Here is a 25,830-nt window from a genome sequence, read left to right as displayed (position 1 = left end):
ATTGCAGGGACTGCTCAGTGGCACGGTGTTTTCCTTGTTGCACAACGTGGAACAGACACCAGAATAGCTGATGCTGATGGCATAGATTATCTCTGTGTTTGAAATCAATGACTTAAGTCTGCACAAACTGCATGTCATTTTGTTGATTGCAATGTGGAAGTTGCCATAAAACAGATGTTGAGAGGAACAGGGCTTTCATCTCTGAAGTTATAACCTTGACTTTGATTTCTAAGTGGTGACAAAATTTTACCTGTAGCAACTTCATGCAACAGATATTCACCCGGAGACACAAGGAGGACTTTGAAGTGTGAATTTCACATCCAGCTTGTTGTTTAGTGAGGTTGAAAGACAGCTCTGGAAACCACCAAGTCCTTTCCCACTGCTCAGAGCAGGGTCAGCTATAGCTGTATTGAGACACATTTTGAGCACCTGTAAGGGTGGAGATTCTGCAGCCTCCCTGAAAAACCTGTTCCATTTATTTAGAATCATAGAATTCCTTAGATCTTTTTAAGATTATGCAATCCAAGCATTAGTCAAGTGTACCCCTAAACCATGTCTCTTGAATGCCACATCTGTGTTTCCTTTAAATATCTCCAGGAATAGCCCTTAGATCATTTTAAGATTATGCAATCCAAGCATTAGCTCTGTATAGTCAAGTGTACCCCTAAACCATGTCTCTTGAATGCCACATCTGTGTTTCCTTTAAATATCTCCAGGAATGGCTATTTCACCACCTCCCTGGGCAGCCTGTTTCAATGGTTGACAATTATTTTTGTGAAGAAATTTTTAATGATTTTAAATCTAAACCTTTCCTGACACAGAATGAAGCTGTTTTCTCTTGTGCTGGGAGAAGAGCCTGACCCCACCTGGCTGCACCCTCCTGTCAGGCAGCTGCAGAGAGTGATGAGGTCCCCCTGAGCCTCCTTTTCTCCAGGCTCAACACCCCCAGCTCCCTCAGCTGCTCCTCACAGCACTTGTGCTCCAGACCCTTCCCCAGCTCCGTTGCCCTTCCCTGGACACGCTCCAGCCCCTCCATGTCTTTCCTGCAGTGAGGGGCCCAGAGCTTAGCACAGCATTGGAGCTGTGGCCTCAGCAGTGCTGGGTACAGGGGGACGGTCACTGCCCTGCTCCTGCTGCCACACCAGGGCTGAGCCAGGCCAGGATGCCATCGGCCTTCTTGGCCACCTGGGCACACCCTGGATCATCTTCAGCTGCTGCTGACCAGCACCTCCAGGGCCTCTTCCACTGGGCAGCTTCCCAGACACTACCCCCAGCCTGCAGCAGTGCCTGGGGTTGTTGTGACCCAAGGGCAGGACCTGGCACTTGGCTTTGTTAGACCTCATGCAATTGGCCCTGGCCCTTTGATCCAGCCTGTCCAGATCCCTCTGCAGGACCTTCCTACCTGCAGTACATCATCACTCCCACACAACTTGGCTGGAGAAAGAGTCTGTCTATTAAGCAGTCCAGTAGCTGGAGTCACCCTAAATCTCTAAATTTAGAGTCTTAGGCTCATATTTCCAATTCAAGGTGATGTCCAAATGAAAATAATTGGTCTTTTCTTTTTCAGCTTGCTGTGATATGAATTATTTCTGAAATCTGAAATATTACTTATGAAAAAAATAAAGCTGTTTCTCAGTTAAATATGTAATCTTTCAGGGCTTTCTCATTATGTTGTAAAGGGGTTCTGAGAAGTCTGTCAGCAACACTTCTACTTTGACTGTAATTTATCTTAAACATCTGAAATAATAACAACTTGGAGTACCAGCTGTAGTAGACAGATTTTTTTCAGTAAATCCTAGAAATCTGACATCTTCTCTTGCTCTACTGCAAAGCAAACTATAAGCTCTAGCAAATTTTAAGTGTACTGGAGTCATCAGATAAAATGAAAATCAAATCAGCAAACACCAAGGGCAGTGAACGTGTGGAAAGCTGCTGTTAAAAACTATTCATGTTTCTTCCCTAGTTGGCACAGTGAGTTGCTCCTGTGTCTAAATGGAGAGATAAGGTGGATTTCAGCTGTCATGTTTGCAAAGGCACAGAATGAAAGCAATTTCTTGTGTTTTAAAGCAGGTAGTAGCCAGTCTGCCTATGGCAGAAATGGTTATTGGTACCTCACTTCTTGGTTGACCATGTATACACGCTGTAAATTATGTACATAAACCAAAGATAGTCAAGCTGATGAGCTCCTAACAGGGTTGTATCACTTGCTTACTCACCCATTTGGACAGCTGATCAGCCATGACTAGTGTGCCCTTGACTTCTCAAACAGTAATTAGAATTCTCAGAAAGGAAATACTGATGTGTGATGCACTCTTTCTGAGATTAATATGTCCTTCAGGAAAAATAGTTGTGTAAAAATCCTGAGTATCCATAGGACGTAAAATGCGACACACAGGAAAGAAAATTATGTGTAAGTATGCTCAGTGACTTTTATTTTATTATTTTAAACTGGTGGGTTTGGGGGGGTGAGGGGGTTTTTTTTTGTCTTAGATTTGGGTTTTGGGTTTTGGATTTATTTTGTGTTTGGGGGTTTCTTGGTAGGGCTGGGCATTTTGGCTTGTTTGGGGTTTTTTTTCTGTCTGTGTTGTTTGTTTGTTTTGTTTTGTTTCAGGAGTTTGCTTGTTTTCCCCCCAGTTTTAAGTCCAGTGACTAGCACTGAGTACCCAGATGAAGCTTTCATTTTATCCAGAGTACCTATGTTTATTACTTGCTCTGAAAATACTAAGGTTCTGAAATTACTGAAGGAGGGAATAAACACCTTCTATTTAATTAGTTTCATAAATGTGGCACAGTAATTATTCTCTACTTCCCTTCAGGAAGTACTTCATGTTGCATTAGACATACATCTTGAATTTAGGTGAACAAATTACACAGGAAGGAGCTTCACAGAAATATTAGGCTGCTTCAGAAAGTTTTGCATAATTTTGCTTCTGACAGTTTATCACGGAGAAGGCTGTGCTTATCTCCTAGAGGCAGTCACCTTTAAATAAAAAGCCAGTTTTCATGAAAATGTGATGTCATAGTGTGAATGAAGAGAGATGTAAATTCTAATAGCCATTGCATTTGCCATTTTAATCACACTCTCCCAGCATCAGCTGGGTTAGTTAAGGGCAAACCTAGAAACCCCTTGTTAAAAACCAATTAAATCCTTCCCTTTGCAGTGCTGGGTGTGAAGCAATGTGCTCCATGCTCTTCGCTGGCTGCTGCCATGTGCTTTCTTTCTCCAGGCAGAGCAGCACATGCTGTGGAAAATAGAAGCACTGTCTCTGCTGCAGCAGTACTCTTACTCTGTCCTGGCTTTGGTTCTACATTTCTCCCTGTCTTGCAAGGATCTGAGCAATTATAGAAACCCCTTTCTTTGTCTTCTTCGTCATGGAAGAGAGCTCTCCAGAATCTCTTGAGCCCTATTATTGCTGATGGAGATTGGTAGCTTGATTGGTTTTGTCATGCAGCATCCTTGGCAAGGGAACTGAATGTTGATTTGACATCTTATTGCGCAGTTCTTTCTTTATTTTACTCAAATAAGTGTTCACATGAACTGTTTTAATGCATCTATAAACACAGATATACAGGTCTATACAGCTGCTTGAAATACAGGAGGGGAAAGGAACTTGGATTGAAATAAGAAAGAGTGTGTGAGTCCCTGAGGAACACCTTCATTTCTGTAATATTTCTGTTCTTAGATCTCACCTCTGAGGATCTGAAATAATGCTGTACATGACCACATGAACTATTTTCTGTGCTGAGAAACCTGCAAAGACAAGCAGGTGGGGAAAAAACCACAAACTGAACAAAGAATAACTTAAGAAAAAAAAAAAAAGAGAAAAAAATCCCCCAAAGCACAGAGGAGACTGAGTAGAGAGAAGGTTTGGAATTTAACTCTAAAAAACCCCAGAAATTAATGTCCCTGTGCCACAGTCAAAGCACATGGCTGTGCCTTTGGGGGGTTCCCATTCATGATATGCTTTGTTTTATTTTACAGTGCACAGGGGCTAACATAAAACCTGCCTTGCATAATCACTAGTGTGCTTTTATTACAGGATTTCTGCAAGCAAGAATTGCCTTTTATAAACATCTTGTGATACTTTTTATGTCTTTCATGTTACAAATGGAAGGTTTCAACTATTTTAAGCTTGAGATGGATGAGTGGTAGAAAACTGAAGGTACCCACAAAGGCTAATTTTCTTCTATATAAGCTACCTAGTTAAAATTAGTGTGTGTTTGGTTTATTAGTAATAGCTGCTAAGCATATTTTAGTGAATCACAGAGGTAGTGTTTGTGTGCTGTAGAGTCTTGTTTTTAGTAGATGCATTTTTATTAGTCTTTGTGCAAACCACAGCAAAAGCAGAACTTTGGTGGAGAAAGTGGTTGCAATTATGTGGTCACAGCTCTATCCCATTTGGAGTTTTTCCTTCAATTTGCAGATCTGTCATTGAGTTTATGTAATATGTAAAAAAATATGTAATTCAAATGCACCTGATACCTTGCCTCCTGTAAGTCCCCAAAACTTATCCACAGCACACAGTATTCCATTATCCACAGTATAGTACTCAAAATGTTTTTTAATGAAATGGATTGTCATGTTTTAGCATTGGAGGCAACTAAGTATAGGCATGAACTTTCTTAAAGGATGTGGTTCTTACAGGAGCTATCTTGCTCATTAGAAGGAAATCTTACATGGACTCTTAATAGGAACTTAAGTGAATCTTTCTTCTCATCTTTCATATAAATGAGCTCTCTGTATTTTTTCCTTTAAAGGAGACCTAACATTTGGAAACAAAGCAGACCAAAAGAAAGCAACTCTAATTTCTGCTACAAATATATGATGAAAATTTAGGGCTTTGTTTTACCATACTCTGCCTTTCGTTTTGGTGTTTTCCTGTACTTTTAGCCCAACTACAGAGATGAGTTGTGCTGGTGAAACTAAGGAATGGCTATAGGTTATATTTTAGTTCCTCTTCTTGGTCTAGTGGAAGGTGTCTCTGCCCATGACATGGGGGGCTTGGAACAAGATGATCTTTAAGGTCCTTTCCAGACTAAATAATTCTGTGTTGATTCTATTATTCTACATCTTACCGTTGGAAACTTAAAGAATGGCTGCTTGCCTGGTGATGGCCTTGCCTCCTGATACCTGGTGTTGTTCTTAATGCTGAAGGTTATAACCTGCTGTGAAGCGCAAATTAACTCCTCACAGTAGTGTATTTGGGCATGTCTTGAGTCAGGGATGGGGGAGTATCCAAATACTTTGAAGTCAGCACCTGAAACTTTTTTCTTGTCTAAAACTTGGTTCCATCAAGGGACTGATTCTTCATTCTTTGGGTGTCAATTTGTTTCTGAAATAGAGGTTTCCTCTTGAATAAAACCAAGGAGGCTTTCTGCATGCAGGCATTTGGGAGTACTAAGTGAATTAACTGAAAGTCTGAAGATAAAGTGGATGCTTTCAAAGCATTTTAAATGCTTGTGTGGATGCTTTCCATTTAGACATAAAATGTCTTTAGTTCCCATAGCTTAATCCCCCTTCAAAGATGATTAAGCTGAAGGCAACACAAAGCAGATTAAACTCCTGTGTGGACCTTAACACGCCTTAATTCATCTTCCTATCCTTCTACACGATGCCCTTCAGGAAGTTTGTAGGAACTGATGGGGCTCTTCAAGCTTTACATACATACACATATTTATAACTGATTTGAGTAGCTGGAATTCAGTGTTTTGAAATAATCACTGCAGTCTATTGAAAAGGATAATAGAGTCTCCTAAGAAATAACTGTCCTTTGAAAGCATCAACAGCAGAAAATAATGGGCTAATGATGAATATGCATACACACAGGCTTAGAACATAATGGACCAAATTATTTGTGAATATTTATTGGCAAGCTAGCATATCAAAGTTGTATGGATGTTTTCATATAATATAATCACAGAATATGATCACAGAGAGGTTGAGATCGGAAGACACCTGTAGACGTCATCTAGTCCATCCCCCTGTTATAGCAGAACCACCTGTAGCCAAGGGCCATGTCCAAATGGCAATGTTCCTACTACTAGTTCTTTGCAATTTGTCTTTTACCATATGTGTTTCTGAACCCAGGGACTGTGGGTGGATCCATGTGGTGGATCCATCCTCTTCATCCCAGGAGGTTGACAGATAGTTGGGTGATGTGGCAGAATCTGTGCCATAAGGAAGATAAATTATTTCCAAATAAGTTGTTTCCCATTAAAATATGGGTTTGGGGTGTATTATGTAATTGTGGTAGCAATATGTGGCCTTTGGTAGCAGGTGTAATGCTAACCAAGTTTAAAATCGAGTGGTTTTAATCTATGCAGGCTTTTTCAGGCTTTTGTAGGATCCCAGTTGAGCCTGGGAGGGACCTTAGCAGGTCTCCAGTTCAATCTCCCTCACAGCAGGGTTATCACCAAGGCTAGACTGGGCTGCTCAGGGCTCCTTCCATAAAAAAACTGAGAAAGGAGACTGCACAGCCTCTCTGGGCAACCTGTGCCACCACCTGGCTGTCCTCGAGGGAAAAAGCTTCTCCTTGCAAGGCTGATTCTCTTGTGTTTCAGCTTAGGGCTGTTGTCCCTTATCTACTGGCCCTGCAGGATCGTGGAGAGCCCAGCTCTGTTTCTTTCAAGATCTTCCCACAAGCGCTGGGGGCTGCTCTTAGATCCCCAAAAGTCTTTCCTTCAGGTGGAACAAGGCCAGCTCTCCCAGCTTCTCTTCACAGGGTTTGTGCTCCAACCCTACCATCTTCACTGAAATACATCCAGTTTGTCAAAGTCTTTCTTCTGTTGCTGGGACTCAAAACTAGTTGCAGTGGCTACATAAGGGCTTTCTTGGCGTACTGTCAGTTCCGTACTTTGAAAAATTGTGCAGCATCTCTGCTGCGTAACAGCTGGTCTTGGGAAGAACTGGCAATCCTCAATACAGGTTCTTAAACACCTTTTCTTCTGCAAGGGGAGAAGCTTTGATTGCCTTAATTTTCCTTCTTAGGGACATGACATGAATGCTGTCAGGATGTCAAGTTTGTCAGGATAATCAAGCATTCTGCTTGGAGCAGGTGGTTGCTGAGGCAAAACTAAGCCAGGGTGTGATGTCTTCCTGAATTCTCAGCATCCATTCTATCAGAGTGAGCTGTGCTCCTTTCTCATGTAGTCTTGTTTCCCCAAAACATTGGTAAGAACTATACAGCCTTTTATGTTAAGAGGACAAAGAGTTTTCCACAAGTACTATTTTAAAACTCTGGAGTTTACTTATTCTGTGCTTCTAGCTGTTGTGCTTTGTGCGGGGGTGTTTTGTTGGCTAATACCAAAAAGCCCAATTTAACATTTACTGGCATAAATGTTTGTAGTGTGATTGCTGCTTTTGCTCTGAAGGTGCCCTTAGGCAGTGGGAATTTGGGGTGAGGAAATACTTTCTGTTTGGGTGGTGAACATGTTGAAACAAACTCTGCTCCAGATTCTTATTTTCAAGCTTCTTCTCTTGCCAGGATGTTTGTCCAGGTATGCGTGTACTTCTACTGCAAATGCTTGTGGCGCTGCCTGAAGTTCGTGGTCAGGAAACTAACAGGTCAATGTGAATTGCAAAGGATCTGTTACAATACTAAACCTGGAGCTGCCAGAACTATGAAAATAGGTAACTGCAATATACTTAGTTCTGCATGCCTTTGTAACTTTCTGCATATGCTGAAAATTGTATATTTTCACTAGAAATAAGTTATTAAATTGATCCAATGTAAACATGCTTGTCTGACATGATGCTTTTGAATACTGTTCCCTTACAGAGGCATCCCTGAAAGGTTCAAAAAGTAAGGTGAGTGAAAGATCTCATTATTCACCTCTTCTATGATGTCCTGTTCTTTTGGTTTGTTCAGTCTGGTGTTTGCTTACCCCAAAAAATCACTTTAAGGTTTGATATGACTTTACATTTTCCACTGAAGAGGGTCTTGTGTCTGCGATAGCAGTTGATCTTGCAAAGTTGGGTAGTGTCCTGTGTTCCAGGGACAGGCCCACTGTGGCAGTGATGGAATCAAGGGAACAATTTGCCATGGTGGAGCTCGTGAGAGTGAAGTGTTGTAATTTAGGGGTTATTTGTTTGATTCCTCATACTGTCTTAGAATATCTGTAATCTGCCAACAGTTGCTTGCAAATTTAGAAAAGTCAAGTTTTTTTGTCTGGAAAGCAACTTGCCCAACTTTGTTCCTTCTTTTCCTTTTAAATACATTGATGGAGGAAAGCCACTTTCACTTCATCCTTTTGCTGTACCAGTGGTTGTGCTGACCTGAGTTGTTCCCTAAGGCATTTGTGTGTATGTTAAATAACATACTTCAGCCTTTCAATTATCTGCCACAAGAGTCAGAGATGTTGAAAACCTGGCCTCCGCATTAGCAAAAGGGAAGTAATTTAGTTCTTAGTTCAGCGTAGTAGGTCCAAATGTATTTCTAGCACAAACAGAAAGGCAAAAATCTTATTTAAAAACTTTCATTTAAGCAATTGTGAAGTTTTGAGATGAAGCACAAGAAAATTCAACCTCTTAAATTTTCAGATGACACATTGGTTTTTGAATACTGAACTTCTAGGAGCATGCCTACAAATAGCAATTACATATGAAAGAAAGGGAAGAATGTTTTGCTGTGTTACTGCAGCATGTTGGGAGAGGGAATGTCAAATGAAGGCTGTCAATTCCAGTGTAATTAGCTGGATGGTCTGAAGCTGCTTCTTGATCTGCACTGAGGCCTTTGATCATCTTCACTGACAGCTGTCACAAGAATGCAATAAACTGACTACAAGGGTGAAGGGACTCAAGTTCTTACAGGGCAAGTGCTCTGAAACGAGTCACAAGGGTTAAATTGTTTGAAAGATATGTACAGGTGTTGAGTTCGGTCTTCTGGGCTCTTAATGCAGAAGCTTTCAGGTATCAAATTTACCACTGCTAACTTCTGTTGAGTAATAGCTTCTGTAGGAATTAATATGTGTTTAAAACCTCTTTTTAGAGGCTGCAAACATCAGTAAATGTTCACCCTGATGCTATTGAAAAAACGATAGATGACATCATGGAGCTGAAAAGGATTAATCCAGATGTAAATCCACAGTAAGTTCATAGTTTCCTTACAGAGCAAGTGGGAGTTATTGATTTCCTCCATTCTTGGGTCCATGGGGAACTGGCTCTCTGTAGTTATTGTGGTACAGAAGTTGAAGGTGAATTCTGTCTCTCAGCATAAAATTCTAATTTTAGCTTTGCTGTCAAAAAACTGATGTAAAAATGAATGATTTTTTATGGTGACTTAATAAGCAAGTCCTGAATCTTTTATCTACCCAATTCTGTCTTAGTATGTTGTCAATGCATGGATTTATGGGGGTCACTTCCCCAGGGATAAAACACTACCAAACCACAGGTCCTGGAGGTACAGTGATGGCTTCTTACAAAGGCTGTATGCTGCCTTTTGCATAGGGAAGAAACCATCTTGTTTTAGCTGATACAGATATATGCTGGTTTGCATTTTAAAACTGCCTTTAATTATCCAAACAGAAGTTTTAATGATACAGCTAATATTTATTATTGTAAGAAGAGATTGACAACCAACCGTTAAATTTACAAGTGTGTATTTCAAGAGATAACACTTTTATGGTTGCCTTACCTTTCAGTTCCTAGCTTGAGGCACAAGATGTCTAGGTCAGGAATCAGTAGGAAAAAAGTTGAGAGCTGTATTATCCAGGTGATCTGTCTGAGGTTCACTCTTCTTCCCAAGCTTGAAGTTGGTATACATAATTAAAAATGGGCATCCATAAATTGATAGCTGCTTTTCTTTAATTGGTCAGCAGCATCAACAGGTAAGGAGGTCCCAAGGTCTTGCTGCAACAACAAAACCCAAAACCTAAGTTGGAAAATTATGATTCTTTTTGTCTTATTACAGGAATCTCCCTCCCAACCCACCCCCCATTAAAAAGGCCAGTAACTGGGTAGTCTTAAAATGAGGCTTCACTGATCATAAAGGACATAGAATACACTGCATCTCTCTAACTTGAGAGACAACTCTTGTGATGGTGACTACAGCCCCAAGAATTGAAAACATGGTGACCCAGCCATTAAAGAAAGGAAGAAAATAAGAGAAACAAAACAAAGAGAACCCCTCATTCTCATAGGTGAGAAGCCCTGTGAATTTTTTCTGGATGTGAGCACAGAGCTTTTCCAGGGGTGTCTCCTGACCCTGCCCACATGCTCTTCCAAGGCAGGGTGATGAAAGAACAGCTGCTTCAAGCAGAAGTGAGGCCTTTCTGAGAGGCTGCCATCTGAGGAGGTCATCACAGCACTGGTACTCTTGTGTTGCACAGCATGCTGTTTGCTGAAATTCAGAAAAAAACCCCGGCAATGATAAAAATAGAGAAGGTGATGTCTGAGGAAAAACTGCAGGATGTAAATGTGCATAGCTCAGAGTCTGACCTGTGGACATCAGCAACTGCAATGTTTAGCAATCGGGGTGATCCAAGTGCTCACTTCTCAGTGTTGGACCCTTGGGCAACTAAGTAGAATGACTTCAGAAGAAAACAAGAAATTATTATTTTGTATAACACCAGAGATCACCCTCTGATTCCCCTCATGGCATGCCTTTGGTCTCTGAAGAAATGTTCGCCTTCAGAAGAGAGAGAGCAGACATAGTCATACAAATGACTTCTCCTTGCTTGAAATCAGGACCCTGAACATTAGGTTACATTTTTAGTGATCTGGTCTTTCTAGTACATGAAGAGACCCTACAAGGGAGCTGGAGAGCATGTAGTGACAGGACAGGAGGGAATGGATTCAAATTGAAAGAGAGTAGTCTTAGATTAGATGTTAGGAGGAAATTCTTTATGCTGAGGGTGGTGAGGCACTGGAACAGGTTGCCCAGAGAAGTTGTGGATGACCCCTCCTTGGAAGTGTTCAAGGCCAGGTTAAGTGGAGCTCTGAACAACCTGACCTAGTGGAAGGTGCCCCTGCCCATGGCAGTGGGGTTAGGACTAGACGAACTTCCAATCCAAACCATTCTGTGAATCTATGATAATTTATTTTTTTTTTAATACCACACAGAGGGAAAAAATTACTCAAACAACCCAAACAAAAAATCACCTGAATTATCTTGTTTTTGATCCATTTGGTGTTCATATGCTTAGCACAGGATAAATGCTTGATTGTTTTTAGACTAAAATGCTTGCATTCGATATTTTACGACGTTTGAGTCTCTCATCCCCTTCCCCCTTGCACTCCTCTCCCATTTGGTAAAATATCTTCTTAAAGCAGTGAGAAATGGGGGCCTGAAATGTGCAAGATGAGGTCACATACATGGATATACACTCTTCCAGTAAATTAGTCCTTATATTAAATTAATCATATTTCTGATAAACTTTAGACATCTGCACTGAAGTTTTACATGCAGCCATTTATTTTATACTGATGTTTTCAGCAGAAATTTGAGCAAAAGCAGGTCAGCTGCATCTTTAGACATGATTAAGGAAAATCCAATGCCTTACCTTCTCTTGAACAAGGATTGTATCCAAACAATCTTGTTTAGAAGCTCTGGCCTTGTGTTGGATAGCAGAGACTTGAAATTTCCTGGGGTAAGGACAAGAGGACATGTGTCATACTGTATGTGTTTCTGCAAATATCTATGCAGTCATTTTTGTTAATGTGGCATCTTTGCAGAGCTGAATTAGCATCCCAGGGGTGCTTGCACTGGCTGCTCTTGAAGGCTGTGGGCTGCTGTGATCTAAAGAGGAGAAGGCATTCCACAGTAATTTTCCTTTATCAATGCCTCTCAGATAAGTGTGTGTATTTAGCAGTAGGAGCAAGCAGGTGGAATAACCTGGTGGTGACGTGCAGTGTACACTGACTATGGAAGCAGACATAGAGAATCACAGAAAGGCTTGGGTTGGGAGGGAACTTAATGATGATCTAGTTCCCCTGCTCCAGTTTTGGACTTGCCTCCATCTGGTGAAGCACCTGGATCTGAGAAAAGTGGGAGTGCAAGCCCAGGTATGTTGCTCCTGGGCTCTGAGAACAGCCACAGCCAGCACCAGGATGACAAGGAGGAGGTGTGGGACATCAGCACCTCTCCCACATCCTGTATTTGGCAAGAAAAACAAAGCATCAATAGAAAGTAAAGGGGGGAATCTAATTCGACCCTCACCCCCTCATCCAAATAACATTGTGTGGAGCTTTTGACTGCCTTTACATAAAGTGCAAAAATGGTTTGCTTTGAATGTGTTGTGCACCTTGTATCTTAAAAACATGTAATTTTTTAATATAAAATTGCTGTGCTTTGCCACAGCCTGTGTTCTGCTGCTCTAAACTGAGACTATAAAGAAGTTAAAAACATTATGGCTGTGATTCAGTGATACTCCACAGCAATTCACAGTCTGTCAGGCTTTTCAGCTTTCTTTGAAATGCAGCCTTTCTGTAAAATTGGAGGCTATAGCTAGTGAAGCATGTTAAAAAAAAAACCACCAAAAAACCACAAAATAAAAAACCCAACCCAAATACCAAAAAAGAAACAGCAAAGGATGGAAAATACTGTGGAGGCTCTTCTGTCTGAAAGGGTTATAGCTTCAAGTAGGATAAAATTGCAGCATGAGAAATGGACTAATGCTGACATCTCTGATTCTAATAATTTAGGTTAGAAAAGGTTTAAAATTCTGAAGTCCAACAATTAACCCAGAACTGCCAAATGCACCACTAATCCATTTCCCTAAGTGCCACATACATCTAAAAGATGTACGTGTCTTTTAGATACTTCCAAGGATGGTGACTCTACTACTTTCCTGCAGCCTGTTTCAATGCTTGACAACACTTTTGGTGAAGGAAATTCTCCCTAACATCCAATTTAAACTTTTTCTGGGGCAACCTGAGGCCATTTCCTCTTGTCCTATCACTTGTTACCTGGGAGAAGAGACCACACCAGGCTACAGCAGACACGCTCCAGCCCCTCAATGTCTTTCTTTTAGTGAGGGACTCAGTGCTTTGCCTTGCTGAATCTAATACAATTGGCCTTGGTCCATGGATCCAGCCAGCCCAGATTCCCCTGCAGAGCCTTCCTGCCCTCCAATCAGATCAACACTCCCACCCAGCTTGGTATCAGCTGCCAAGTGACCGAGAGTGCACTTGGTCCTCTCATCTAGATCATCAATAAAGATATTAGACAGAGCTGGTCCCAAACTGACCCCTGGGGCACACAGCTAGTGATCAGCCCACAGCTGGATGTATCTCCATTCCCTACCACTCTCTGGGCTTGGCCATCCAGGCAGTTTTTTACCCCCCTGAACAGTGCACCCACCCAAACCACGAGCTGCCAGCTCCAGCAGAATCCTGAGGAAAACACTGTCAAACGCCTTAGTAAAGTCCAGGTAGAAAACATTCACATCCTTTCCCTCGTCCTAGGCAGGTCACCTTTCCATAGAGGGAGATCAGTTTAGACAAGCAGGACCTGCATCAAAAGACAAGCAGTGAAAATCCTTATGTTCAGAAAATTTAAGAGTATTACAGAATAAACAAAATGTTTCAGTGTATCAAGCACAACCGGCAAGGAACCTGTGCAGCTTAATATCAGTGCAGCCTGTGTTCCAGAGGAATAAGGGTGCACACCTAGCTTGCCTTCCAAATTCATACCAGGTGGTCAGATAATTTTACACACTATTAAATATTAAAGGTCTTATTCCCATATATAAGCAAATATTTCTATGAGCATGGCAGTTGTATACTGCATGACTTATATTTTGTATTATAAAATCTTAACATAAGATGTTGTTTGGTGCAGAATTTTCTGGGTTTTTTTTTTTTTTTTAGTTTGCTTTAGGGTTTTTTGAGGGTAGTTATTTAATGTTTGTTGGGTTTGTTTTTTTTTTTTTATTGATGCATCAGAAAATGTAAAAAGGAAACACAAAAATCTGCATTATAGTGAAAAGAGAACCATTATGATGATTCTTAACATGAGACAAAAGCCAAATCTGCCTGGAGGCAGATCTTTGAAACTATATTACTGCAGGGTTTTGGCTTCTTTATGCTAGCTTTAGTGGCACAGAAGCAAAACAATTATTTTTAGCTTTTTGCTGAGTTTTCTTTCCCTTCTCAGCCTTTTTCAAGTTCGCATCTCTGATCCCAGGGAATTGTTTGAAAAGCTGTCATTGGAATGAGGAGAAAGATTCCGTAATGTGCTTGTTATAGGCATTCAATGCTGCTGTGTATAGTTATAATGTGATTTCAATGTGAAAAATCACCGTTCACAGTTTTAAAATATCCCAAATATTATCATCTAAGGAAGGCACTAAATGAGACTGTGCCCTTCACAATGCCTTGTTTAATGTGATATTGATCTCTTGGAAATTTTCCTGTTGCAACTGAAGTGTAAGACTATCAGTTCACGGATGTAACACTAGTCATGTCACTTAGCTGTATGTGATTGAGGTGGAATATGTTGTTCCCCCCACCCTCAGGTTGGGAGTGTCTCTTCAGGCATGCCTGCTGCAGATTGTGGGCTACAGAAATCTCATTGCAGAGGTGGAGAAGCTGCGCCGAGAGCCGTACGATTCGGAGAATCCACAGCACGAGGAGATGCTGCTGAAGGTAGGTGCTGAAGAGGTGCTTAGAGGGCATCCTCTATTCATGTCAGCTTCCAAGCCTGCTTCATAAACCTCTTTGAAACATCGAGAGCTGTTGTCACCTTGCTCCATCTTGTACTTCTTTTAAGATAAGACCACACAGCATTATCATCTGGTCTGGGTGCAACACTTGCCAAGCAGGCAGCTCATTCCCTGGCTGATAAATACATTTCCCTTGGCTGGGCTATATCTAGGCACTGGGTAATGCAGGTCTTAGAGCACACAGCTGTTATCTGCAGTGAGGTCTGGAAAAGTGGCTTTATGTCCTACTTCAGTACACCTTTCTCCAACACAAGGAGGGTATTTTCCTCTATTAACCAAATTACAAATTTATTTCTTCAATTTCTTGTATTTTTGAGGACAATGTCTGTGTATACCAATGGCAAACATCTATTTTTGTTGTGTGGAATGGAAGAGTGGGAGTTGATGACTTACACCTTTATAGTTACCAAATGTATTTTCAAGTGAACACAAAATGAAACTATTCTTTTGATAACACATGCAGAGTCAGGAAAACCTGGGTTAACAACTGGGTTTTACTTCCTTCATGCTTTCAGGAAAGCCTTGCACTGGAGCAGATAATAAAAGCAATTTTTCTATCTTGAAGCCATAAGCAGAGGAAAGGCTGGAGAGTTCTTATACTAGAAAGAAATTGATGAAAAAATAAAGGTTCTGGAAAACAGTCTAATAGCAAGCCCTGGTCCTGATTCTAGTTCAACTGTAGCTATTGAAAGATGCTTCAGAGAAATACCAAGAAACATAGAATAATTGATAGCGAGCTTATTGGCTATGAGCAAAATGCCTTCTTAGAGAATTTACAGTGTTCTTATAAAAACATACTACCTGTTTGGTTGTGGGGAGTTTCTTTTTCAATTTAAGACAAAAATACTGAAGACTTTAACAATACCAGATGATGATGAAGATGTCTTCCATGCTGTAGCTTGCAGTGCAAGGCTTTGCACAAACTACAGTGAGAGCTTCTGGAAATTTTACCATAATTACTTGGTCTTCCAAAAATTCCAGTAGGTATATTATACAAGCACTGTCAGATGCAAGTAACTGCTTCTAAAAATGCCTCAGATAGTCAGGATTCCTGTTGGAGTCTGGAAAGCTGCCTTTAAGGTTTGCCTGCCGATGGGAGGTAGGAGTCTCACCAAGGAATGGTCCAAATCCAGAGCTGCCCTGAAGGAGTTTACCTAACTATCAGGTAAACTTAGGCAGATGGACTCCTCCTGTCCAAGTCCTGCCCCTGTGCATCCAAATGCACAAATTTGTGGGAGTAGAGTGAATTTTAACTAAAGAAACACACAGATGTACCCATTGAGGAAGCCTGTGTCTTGCAGGTGAGAGACCCAGGTGGCAGCCTACAGTGTTGGTCGCTGAAAAGACCAGTCACCTCACTGCAGATTAAAGAGAGTCTTTGGCTCCAGGAAACCATCCCTAAATACCCTAAATACAAGCATCTACATTGCCCAGAGAGCACATAGGGTCTGGGGATGGGATCATAGGTGAGAAGGACCAAGGAGCTGGCTTCAGTCTCTCCCTGCCATGGAGCCTGCAAGGGCAAGGTCCTGAGAATCATGTCAGCAATGATGTGTGGTCATGTAAGTGCTTTAAAAACATAATTACACAAGCATAAAAGCAGAATGGAAACTGAGCATTTGTCTGAGGAGAGATTAAACAGTGCAGTTCACTCAACATTATGCAAACTCAAAATGTTGAAAAACATATCAGTTTCACCTAAGTATTAGCACTTGTTTACCATAGATGTTCTACTTTTGCAAATGTCAAATGGAAATATGTCCAAGGGTTTAATTCATTTTATAATCCTCGCTGTGTAAGAATAGTCTGGTTGGTTTTCATTCCTTCTAGATACTCTGCTAAGTGATCTCTGCAATGGGTAATTCAGGTTCCTAATGGCTATCATTTATTCATGTTTATCAGGAGAGCACTAAGAATGAGAGAAAGATTAACTTAATGTGATTGTACTAATGATTAATACTGTATTTACTGTTGATGGATGAACATTGGTTTAAACGATGATCCTTTAAGCAGTCATTACAAAGTGAAATCATTAAGATTTTAGCCTTCCCAGGGCACTTAATTTCAAATGCAGTTAGAATTGCTAAAATTAAAACAATTTCTGCTTTTATTTGGGAAATGTGCACAAGCTCTTTCCCTTGGGTAGGCTTTGTCTGAGTGATTTTCTTGAGGATGTACTCACCAACTCATGACTGATGATTAATATACTTTCTTAATTCTAAATTCTGATTTCTTAATACACTTTAAAAAGGGTGAGTTTGTGATATGGCACAGGAGGTGTGCATAAAGGTATGCATTTGTCATATGTCAATTTAGGCTGCTTTTAGGTGCATAGCAACATGATATTTAGGCACTAAAGTTGCTGGACCAGTGCAGTTAAATGGATTTGTTCCAGATGATGACCTGGCTTGTTAAATCACTTTGGACATTTCTTTATGTGGGATCAATGAATGAGTCTTCCCTTAGTTAAATATGATGGTGCACATGCTATCCATGTATGGAGGTTCTTGGGGGTTTTTTTATGTTCTTCAATTTGCTTTTCAACACTGTGGTAGCCAAGTCAAGTCTCTTGATTTATAATCTTTCCAGAGACTTGCAAAAGATGCCAGAGAAAAGATTGCTGAAGAGCCTCAGAGACTCAAAGCTGCTCTGCTGCTCTGTCAGTGATTTATAACCAAATTCCATCCCATTGCTGTCTCTGTGCTTATGGAGGCAGACACCACCTCCATGCACAAAGCATGAGCAAAGCAGGTTTTTGTGTGAGATGTTAGAGTAGCTGTGATGAGGTCAGAAGGGTCTTGTAGGGCTGAAATGTCTGCAATACTTCAGAGCAGTTTGGGATTTCCCCCACAGACGCACATCCAGAGGAACTTCATTTGATTTTGTGTTTGGATTGCTGGGATAGAACTGCTGGGGTACTGTTCAGTGATTAGAACTTAGCTTGGTTTGAAAAGAGAAAAAAAAGTCTTTACTACGTGGAAACTTAATGATGTTTCACCTATAATCTTCCCAGTTGTGGAAATGCTTGAAGCCGAATTCACCGCTGAAAGCTCGGATTTCGAAGCAGTGGTGTGAAATTGGTTTCCAAGGTGACGATCCTAAAACAGACTTTAGAGGAATGGGTCTCCTGGGCTTATATAACTTGGTGTAAGTATGTCCCTCTGCAGATGGGTTTCCATGTGTCTGAAGTCATGAAAAGCAGCATTACTTGCAGATTTTAGCAAATCTATGGGAATAATTTGTAGAAGTGCTAGAGACTTCATATTAAGGAAATGAAGGAATTTATTAGCTAGCCTAATTTTTGGAGTGTTTCTCTTCTCAAAGGGGTCTCCTTTCTTTCAGTATTCCTAATTCAGCCTTGTAATACCACTTGCTAAGCCCTTTTTTTAGTTTCTCTGTGACACAGTGAGTTAGCACTCTCTTCCTACCAGAAAGAAAGTGTAAAGTATATTTTCACCAGTATCTAGATCTCCTTAAACAAAATGCCCTGGAAGTATGTAGGTGGGAGGGTTATGTTGCTGCTCAGCTGCTGTCTTTGGGAATTTCGTGCTGAATTCTTAAGCAAAACACTTGATATGCAGTCACTGATGGCAGATTTACATAGTTTGACTACTGCTTCAGTTTTTCAATACTCAAAATTAAGCAGTGAGTTTACATCACTTTTTTCTCCCATCTCATGCCCACCAGGTGTTAATGCCATAGCTGTGCTTTGTAATTTGGGAATTGACTGATGCTTGTTGTTTTCTCCAGCCCTTGTATTTGCTGCATGCAGTTACATAACTTGGAAACATTTGGTAAAATAACTTCTCCTTACGAGGCGAAAAATAAGTATTTTCTGCTTTTACAGATTGCAGGACATAAATCATCCTCTGCCCGTATGTTGTTCCCTAGTAAATCTCAGTTGAGGATCTGGACTCTTGACTCTGGCTTTGAACTTCCATTTGAAATTAATCCCTACCATGTATTTAATTTCTTAGTCTTCTGTGATGACTCTTATCTTGCTTAATGAATCTGCCAGATCAAGAAGCCTGAACTGCTTTCTCTTGAGCTCAGCACCCGGCATGCTCCAGCTGTAAACAACTGATTTTCTGTAGGGTGGGTAGAGAGGAGATTCTGGTAATGCACATCCACTCAACTCATAGAAGAGTGCACTTGGAGATGGAGGCTGCTTTAATCTTTCAGTTTGGGGGTCTCAGTGGCAGTTTAATGAGTTTAACACATCAGATGCTACTCATACTGTGTAACACATGCACCTGCCTTTAGAAAGGTGTGTATAGTCAGCTTAATATGACTTCAGGTGCTTTTTTTGTTTTTACTTTTGTTTGTTTTTTTATAAACAATTCACCCTAAACATATATGTCTGCAGGTATTTTGCTGAATGGGACACTGAGATAGCTCAGCAAGTTCTCACTGATTCTCTTCACCCTAAATACAGGTAATGCTTGAGACCAGAAACAATAACTTGAGAGAGCATTCTGCAGGCTTTCTTTGAGGAAGGGGGCTGGTTTTTTTTCTCTTGTTGGGCATGTCCTTGAGTATTGCCACATGCTGTGTGTTTTAAAGTAATGATCCTGAAAGCTGATCAGGTGCAAGAGGCAAACTTGCATTCTGAATCTTGGAAATTAAATTTAGCTGCGTTAAATGTTTTCACTTTTGATTTCAAATTAATTTTGTGTCTTTATTTACCTTTACTTTAATTTGTGTTTTTTCATAATAAAGGGAAGTCACTAAGAAGGAACTAAGGTATTTTTTTTCTTTTTTCTGAGACACTACGTGTAGATTAAGGTCAAACTACAATTTGGTGTGTTATAAACTTAAGTCTTTGTTGCAACACTGGGAGACCCATGTTCTTTCCTTTAGAGTTGACCCAAACTGGGCAGGGGAACACTGGGTCCATATGAACATATTATATATCAAAAATGAAATCCACCTTGCTTAATATAGTTAAAGTGACTGCCTTGATAATCATAAGTAGTCTGGGCCAAATATTTGTTAACAGAGCTGAAAAGCCCTTTTATTTATAGTCACATGTTCTGTCTATATTGACTAATCGTGGTTCCAATCTGACTACTCCTTTGGGAGTAGCTACTCCATTGTCCTGACTATTGAGAGCTCAGGCACCTTCAAGTGTCACAAACTGTGTTGTAGGTAATTTGTCAATAAGAGACTCCACAATTATTGGGGAGTAGAGGCCTCTTAGCCAGTTACATAGAAATCAGTTTCCTTAAAAGACATTTTTCTTCTGCCAGTAATGTTTGATATCCATAAAGCTGGTTCAAACACCTAAATCCTGAAGGTTTTGATCTCCTCAGGGTTCTTGGTCTTTTTGTTGAGTTCTTAATGGTAATTCTGTGACAGAAAGCCCTTGGAACATATTAATGTGCTTCATTTGCATGTTTGATTACCAAGGCAGTCTTGGAGTGCAGTGTGAGCCTGTAGAATTTCTATGCCTTGAGATTCAGTGGAAGATAGATGCTGCAGGTGGTGCCCATGGTGATCTTCCTGATGTGGTTGCTTAGCAGCTGTGCTGTTTTCTGATGGGATCATGATCAATGGATTTTCTATTCCAGTTGAACTGTTTCGCTTGCCCACAACCTATGTGTGCCACCTTTATTATTCAGACTTTACCTGGGGTTTTCTAACTGGTGTTATCTCACAGGCTACAAAGATGGCTCAGATTTTAGAGGATGAGCAAATAATAGTCTAATCCTGCATGCAAAGATATGTAGGAGCTGAAGTTTTGTCCTCATGCACTCCAGCTAGTAACCCTCAGATCACAATGGGTATGAATCTATTAGCATCTTAAGTAATTAATGACAACATTTTTTATTTACTATATTTACATGAAGCTCAGGGAATTGTTTTTAGTGTAATATGTACTTACTGAAGTTCAAGAATAGTCTAAGAACAATGCTTTCATACATGCCTGTCTATAATTTGGGACCTAAAGCTTGCGAACTCTGATTTGCCTTAGTAGGGCAAAATTCCCACAGCCATGTCAAGGTTGTAGGCCCTGGTTAAGGTCAGTTCCTTTAGCTGGTTTTAAATGCAGGCAATGATTTCTGCTAAACTTGCTCATTTCAGTAGACTCAAACCTGGTTAGTGGGATGTGTGTTGACTGATTGGATCACACAGCTCTTTTAAATTGTTGAAGAGCTGAAATTTAGTTAAAAATCAATCTGTTCCCTAACTAATTTTATTTTAAGGGAGGTGTCTTCTGTGTCCTTGAAAAGCACTGCATTATCATGCCAAATAATAGGAAACACTGTTCCTTACCTTTGTCTGTTGAGAGATTTCTAATTTGGCCAGTCATCAAAGCTTACTGTCAGAGGAGTATTTTCCTGTTTGCTGCCTCAGGTGAATCATGCCTCATCATCAGTGATGAGTATCATGAATATCTCTGAAAACACAAAAGAGCTAAAATCATCTTTGATTAGTTAAATGTAATTTCAACTTCTTATACAGCTCGAGCTTAACTGAAGTGGGTCACCTTTGTGGTCAATTTAGAAAACAATGAGTTTTTACTGAGAGCATTGACATAGGTGCATTTTGTAATGGTGAGACAAGTTTGTTGGCAGTGCTCTAAACCAGTTACCCATTTCAAGTCTATTTATATCAATCCATTCAGTCAGAAGGAGTGTTAAATGAGATTAGCCATGTAAAAGAAGATAAAATATCTTGTTCAGTCAATATTATAACATTAGAGAAGTTCAAAGAAAATATTTATAATTTAATAATGTTTGGCAATATCTGGATTTTAACTATTTTTTCTTTCTCAGCCAACTTAGCAAAGCTGAATGGGAGAAGAAAAAGTTTGATAAGGCAATTGGGTAAGTTTAAAGACCTTTTTTAATTTGCTACAAACACAGCAGGTAACAATGATGCTGTATATTTGAGGGAGAAAATGTATTTCCTAGTTATTTTTTAAAGGAAATTTCTGTGAGCATATGTACATCTGCCACACCTTGATTTTGATCAAAGATTACAGGAGAAACAATTCAACTTACATTCAGAAAAAAATAACCCAGAAATTTTGTGGCAAGGAGAAGCTTTCTCTGTGTGCTATATATAGTGTAATGATTAATATCTGTTTAATTATTTTTAGCACATGACATGATCAAGTTTCACTTCTTGCTGTCAAAGCAAGGTTCAGAACTGCTTTTAGGAAAATATAATAGCAAAGAAATAGTACAGAGGGTTTTTTTCTTCTTTAACAGTGGGTTTGGTATAACTGCATTATTCATGGTACAGGATGTTCCTTCTGAATGTATCTAAAAATCAGTAATACAAGATTTTACTGCCCAGATTTAATTTTTCTTTGAAACTTGCTATTAGGCAAGTTAACTTCATGCTGAAGTTAACTTCTGGACTTCTGGTTTGTTTCTTTCCCTCCTGAAATGCAAAAAAAGGTTAAAGGAAAAGAAAAATATTTCTGTTTGCTTGATAGAGATAGTTGAAAAAATACCCAAGACAGTCTAGAGAAGACAGCTGTCTTTAGCTGAGAAAAAAATTCAATCACTGAATATCCAAACATATTTGCTTTTATGACTAAATGTCCGTGTGAATCTTTATGTGCTTCCTTGGGAAACAGTCACTGCTAGAAATGTCAAGTTCTTTATGCACCAGCCTTACAAGTTAACTTCCAGTTTCTGAGTTTTGTTGTGCTTGAATATATTTCACTTGTTAATATCTCCTAGCAGGACAGAGTTTGCTTAATGAGTCTGATTTTCTTGTTTCTGTTTCCAGCATGCTTTGATTTAGGATTTTGCCTGTTTTCTGGCCTTTGTCTCTAGTTCTCTTTTAGGTAGAAATTAGAGGTGGCTCAACTGGATCTTTTTCACAGGCTTTTTAGCCATATGAATGTCTTTATAGGACAGGTTGTTGAAACTTGGTGTTCCTAACTATGGGTAATGAGTTCCAGTGGGAACTCCAGCTTAAAAATAACAAATGATGGGTCACCCTGCAGCCGTGGCCACCGTGTGGAGTCCTTGCCCTGTTTCAGAGGCCAGTGCAGGAGCACTGGGGTGTCTGTGCTTGTTCTTATTTTGTAGGAATTTATCAGTACTGTCCACTGAAAATGCTGGCACAGTGATGAAATTCCTGATTTTACTGTGACCATGTATTTCCCAAGGGAAATTCTGTACAAAGCATGCAGAATAAATGTTTTCCTTGCTTTCCACCCCACACACACCTTGGAAACTCACAAAGGAGAGAATTAATGCATCTCAGTAACACAAAATCAGCAACATCAGGGTCATCAGTGTTCCTTAAAATGTGATGAAAGAAGGTGAACTCCCAACAAAAGTTCCTGCTTTTCCTTACAGCTACTCTTTTGCCATCGTGGGCATTAACATAACAGACCTTGCATACAACCTGCTGGTGAGTGGGGCTCTGAAGACCCATTTCTACAATGTTGCTCCAGAAGCACCAACGCTCACCCACTTTCAGCAGACGTTCTGTAAGTGCCGGGGCAAGGGGTGGAAATGTGTGATTGGTACTCTGCTAACATACTACTGCCCAAAGTAAAAAAAAGAAATAAAGTCACTGACACAGCGCAGAGACTGTGCCCTCCGGTCTAGGATGCTTGGATTCAGCTCTTCAGCTGTGATGGACACTACTTCCAAACCAAGGTGTAAAACAAATGAAGAAACACAAACAAAAAATGTGCTAAGCACCTTACCAAGTGACCTTCCTGTTTTTTAAATAATAAGGAGAAAGCAAATGTGCTTTAAGGAGTGTCTGAATATTGTTTCCCCTTAAATCCAATTGTCATATGATACTTGCATCTACATTCTAGTGTTACTCCCCACCCTTGCAGCTCCACCACCAAAATAATGTTCTGACAGCTCTTTCCCCTGTATTTGAGCATCCCTGCTACAGCAGAGTCCTGCTGTTCATCTTTGCACAGTGGGTGTAACGCCTCTAATATTTTTCAATGTGTAGGCAAGGAACTGCTAATGAGCACCTGTAGCATTTTCCCTGGTTTTATACTCCCTGGTTTTATGTTTCAGTTTGTGAATCCATATGTCAAGACGACTTGTGAGAGATTCTGCCAGTGTGTGCAATGTTCATCCAATTTTGGCTTTGTCCAGAATAGGTTTAGTCTTATTCCTGCCCAGTGTCATGAGGTGTCAGATCTCAGTGACCAGTATTCTCTGTGCAGATCATAAATATTAATTCCAGGCTACTTTCTAATGTTATACGTCATCTTTACATGCAGTATTTATCTCTCCTTCCTTTGTATTGTCTTGCAGGCTACTTAATGCATGAATTCCACAAATTCTGGATTGATGAGGATCCACTGGACATAATGGAATTCAATCGTGTCAGAGAGAAATTTTACAAGCGAATCTTGAGACAGCTCCAGAACCCAGAGATGGCTCTGTGTCCTCACTTTGCTGCATCAGAAAGTTTAATCAATATGTAGTTACTCAATTGATTTGCTTTGGAAGCACCGTCTCACTCTTGGTTTAGATCACTGTTAGACCATCACTAGCATACTGAATGACCATGGCAATCGTGTGCATGCTTTTGGCGCAGTGTTCATCTGTTTTTGTCACACGATCCCCTTATGCTTCTCTTGCTGGGGATTTTTCATTTTAAATGGGTGCTCATATTGCCTCATTATGCAGTGTTACCTTCTGAATTGATGTCCAGATATCAGAGTTTTTTCTATTTTTTTAGACTTTCCTCATAATTCAGCATTGACAATTGAATTGTATTTCTCTAGCAGTGTTTTTGTATATGTGGAATAAGTAGCTGGATCTTGTATTGTGAAAGCTTTTTAACTTCTCAATATGTTTTAAGATAACTGCTGGCATTTCAAGCAAAATATATGTTTGGACCTCATCTAGAAGATAATGTAATTTAATCCAATTCAGACAAACACATTTAAGTCCAATTTTCTCCATGCAACCATTATATGCTTAATGCAAAATTAATGAGGCTTATGAGATACAAGTTTCAGTGAGAAGAGTTTATGCAGAATTACGATCAAATGCATGAATACCAAATGGTCTGGTGATGCTAACACAGTGAGCTGTGAACACATTCACAACTAACAGATACTGGCAGGGGCCAAAAATTATAACATCAGGCTGTTGTCACCAACACCACCATGCTGAAGCATGGTCTAGATTCCTGCACATTCCTTTGGATATACAGAGGTTAGTGCTTTGTGTCACACGTTGGAAGGCAACATGATTTGGTCACGTGGTGCTTGGTGAATTCAGGGAAGCAAAAATATGTATCTTTTGTTTGAACTACTGAAAATGTTGCTTTGGTTGTTAATTCAGTTCCTAAGTGCTGGGAGAAATAATTGGTTAGAAGGTTTAGAACAAAACTGCTTGTGTTTCCCAGACTACTTATAAAAAAATTCAAAATGGCAAACTGCCTTTTTTCTAAAACCATAAATGAATAAAAGACACTAAGATTGTGTAGTATACTGAACATCTACCATGGCATTTCATACCCATGGTATTTTTTACCTTCTAAGCAATCAATTTTAGTATTATATGTTTGTGTAAATCACTTGCATATGGAGATTAAATTGAGTAGTGTCCAACTACTTGTGAATATATGAATAAATTATACATCATTCTAAACTGAAGCACTGTGGGTTTTATTTTTGAGATATGCAGCAATACAGAGGAAAAATGTTTTACTTAATGGATCAGGTAAAATGGATTGTAACAGCTCTGTGGTACTCCTGTGGATGAAGTGTGATCACAACTTCTTCAGATAAGGTGCTTTATATCATTTTAGTTACTGCTTGGGCCATTACTTTATTTAACAAAAATAAAAATAAATAAATGGAAGTACATCAACTTCCTAGGAAACTCCTTGGGTTTAAGTTGTCTCATTTCTTTGCTGAAATGCAAGCTGTGGGTCAGGACATCTCTACATGGCTAGAAACTTGCACTCATTTAGTTAATCAGCAGAATTTTATGGGTGTTGCAATAATTAGTCTTCTCCAATTAATCTGGAAATATGGAACTGGAAATATTAACATTTGCATATTTTGCATGAGAATACAAGGAATAAAAACTATGCATGTTCAACTTAATACCATTGATTTTGGAAAGTGGTTATTTATAGCCATTAGGTCTCAAAGACTTTTTTGTGTGACTCTTGAAGCTTCTAAAATAGGTTTCTAGTAACAGTTTTCAT

General features: G+C 39.8%; 1 protein-coding gene across 2 annotated transcripts in view; it reads left to right on the top strand.

Annotated features, from left to right (window-relative positions):
- The window catches only part of ELMOD1 (ELMO domain containing 1), a 44,131-nt gene extending 18,632 nt beyond the window's left edge, over positions 1-25,499 (top strand). For both annotated transcript variants that reach the window (XM_039718674.1, XM_039718673.1), the window contains 9 exons: positions 7,485-7,630; positions 7,779-7,807; positions 8,988-9,085; positions 14,455-14,584; positions 17,675-17,808; positions 19,028-19,096; positions 21,441-21,491; positions 22,986-23,119; positions 23,916-25,499. In XM_039718674.1, coding sequence (XP_039574608.1) covers positions 7,485-7,630; positions 7,779-7,807; positions 8,988-9,085; positions 14,455-14,584; positions 17,675-17,808; positions 19,028-19,096; positions 21,441-21,491; positions 22,986-23,119; positions 23,916-24,088 — 964 coding nt within the window. In that variant the 3' untranslated portion in view covers positions 24,089-25,499. The remainder of the gene's footprint in view (positions 1-7,484; positions 7,631-7,778; positions 7,808-8,987; positions 9,086-14,454; positions 14,585-17,674; positions 17,809-19,027; positions 19,097-21,440; positions 21,492-22,985; positions 23,120-23,915) is intronic.
- Positions 25,500-25,830: the final 331 nt, after the last annotated feature.

The sequence above is a fragment of the Passer montanus genome, unplaced genomic scaffold, assembly GCF_014805655.1.
Source record: "Passer montanus isolate IOZ18808 unplaced genomic scaffold, ASM1480565v1 scaffold4, whole genome shotgun sequence".
Lineage (NCBI taxonomy): Eukaryota > Metazoa > Chordata > Aves > Passeriformes > Passeridae > Passer > Passer montanus.
Note: the sequence above shows the minus strand (reverse complement) of the source record. Positions and strands in the feature narration are given on the sequence as shown.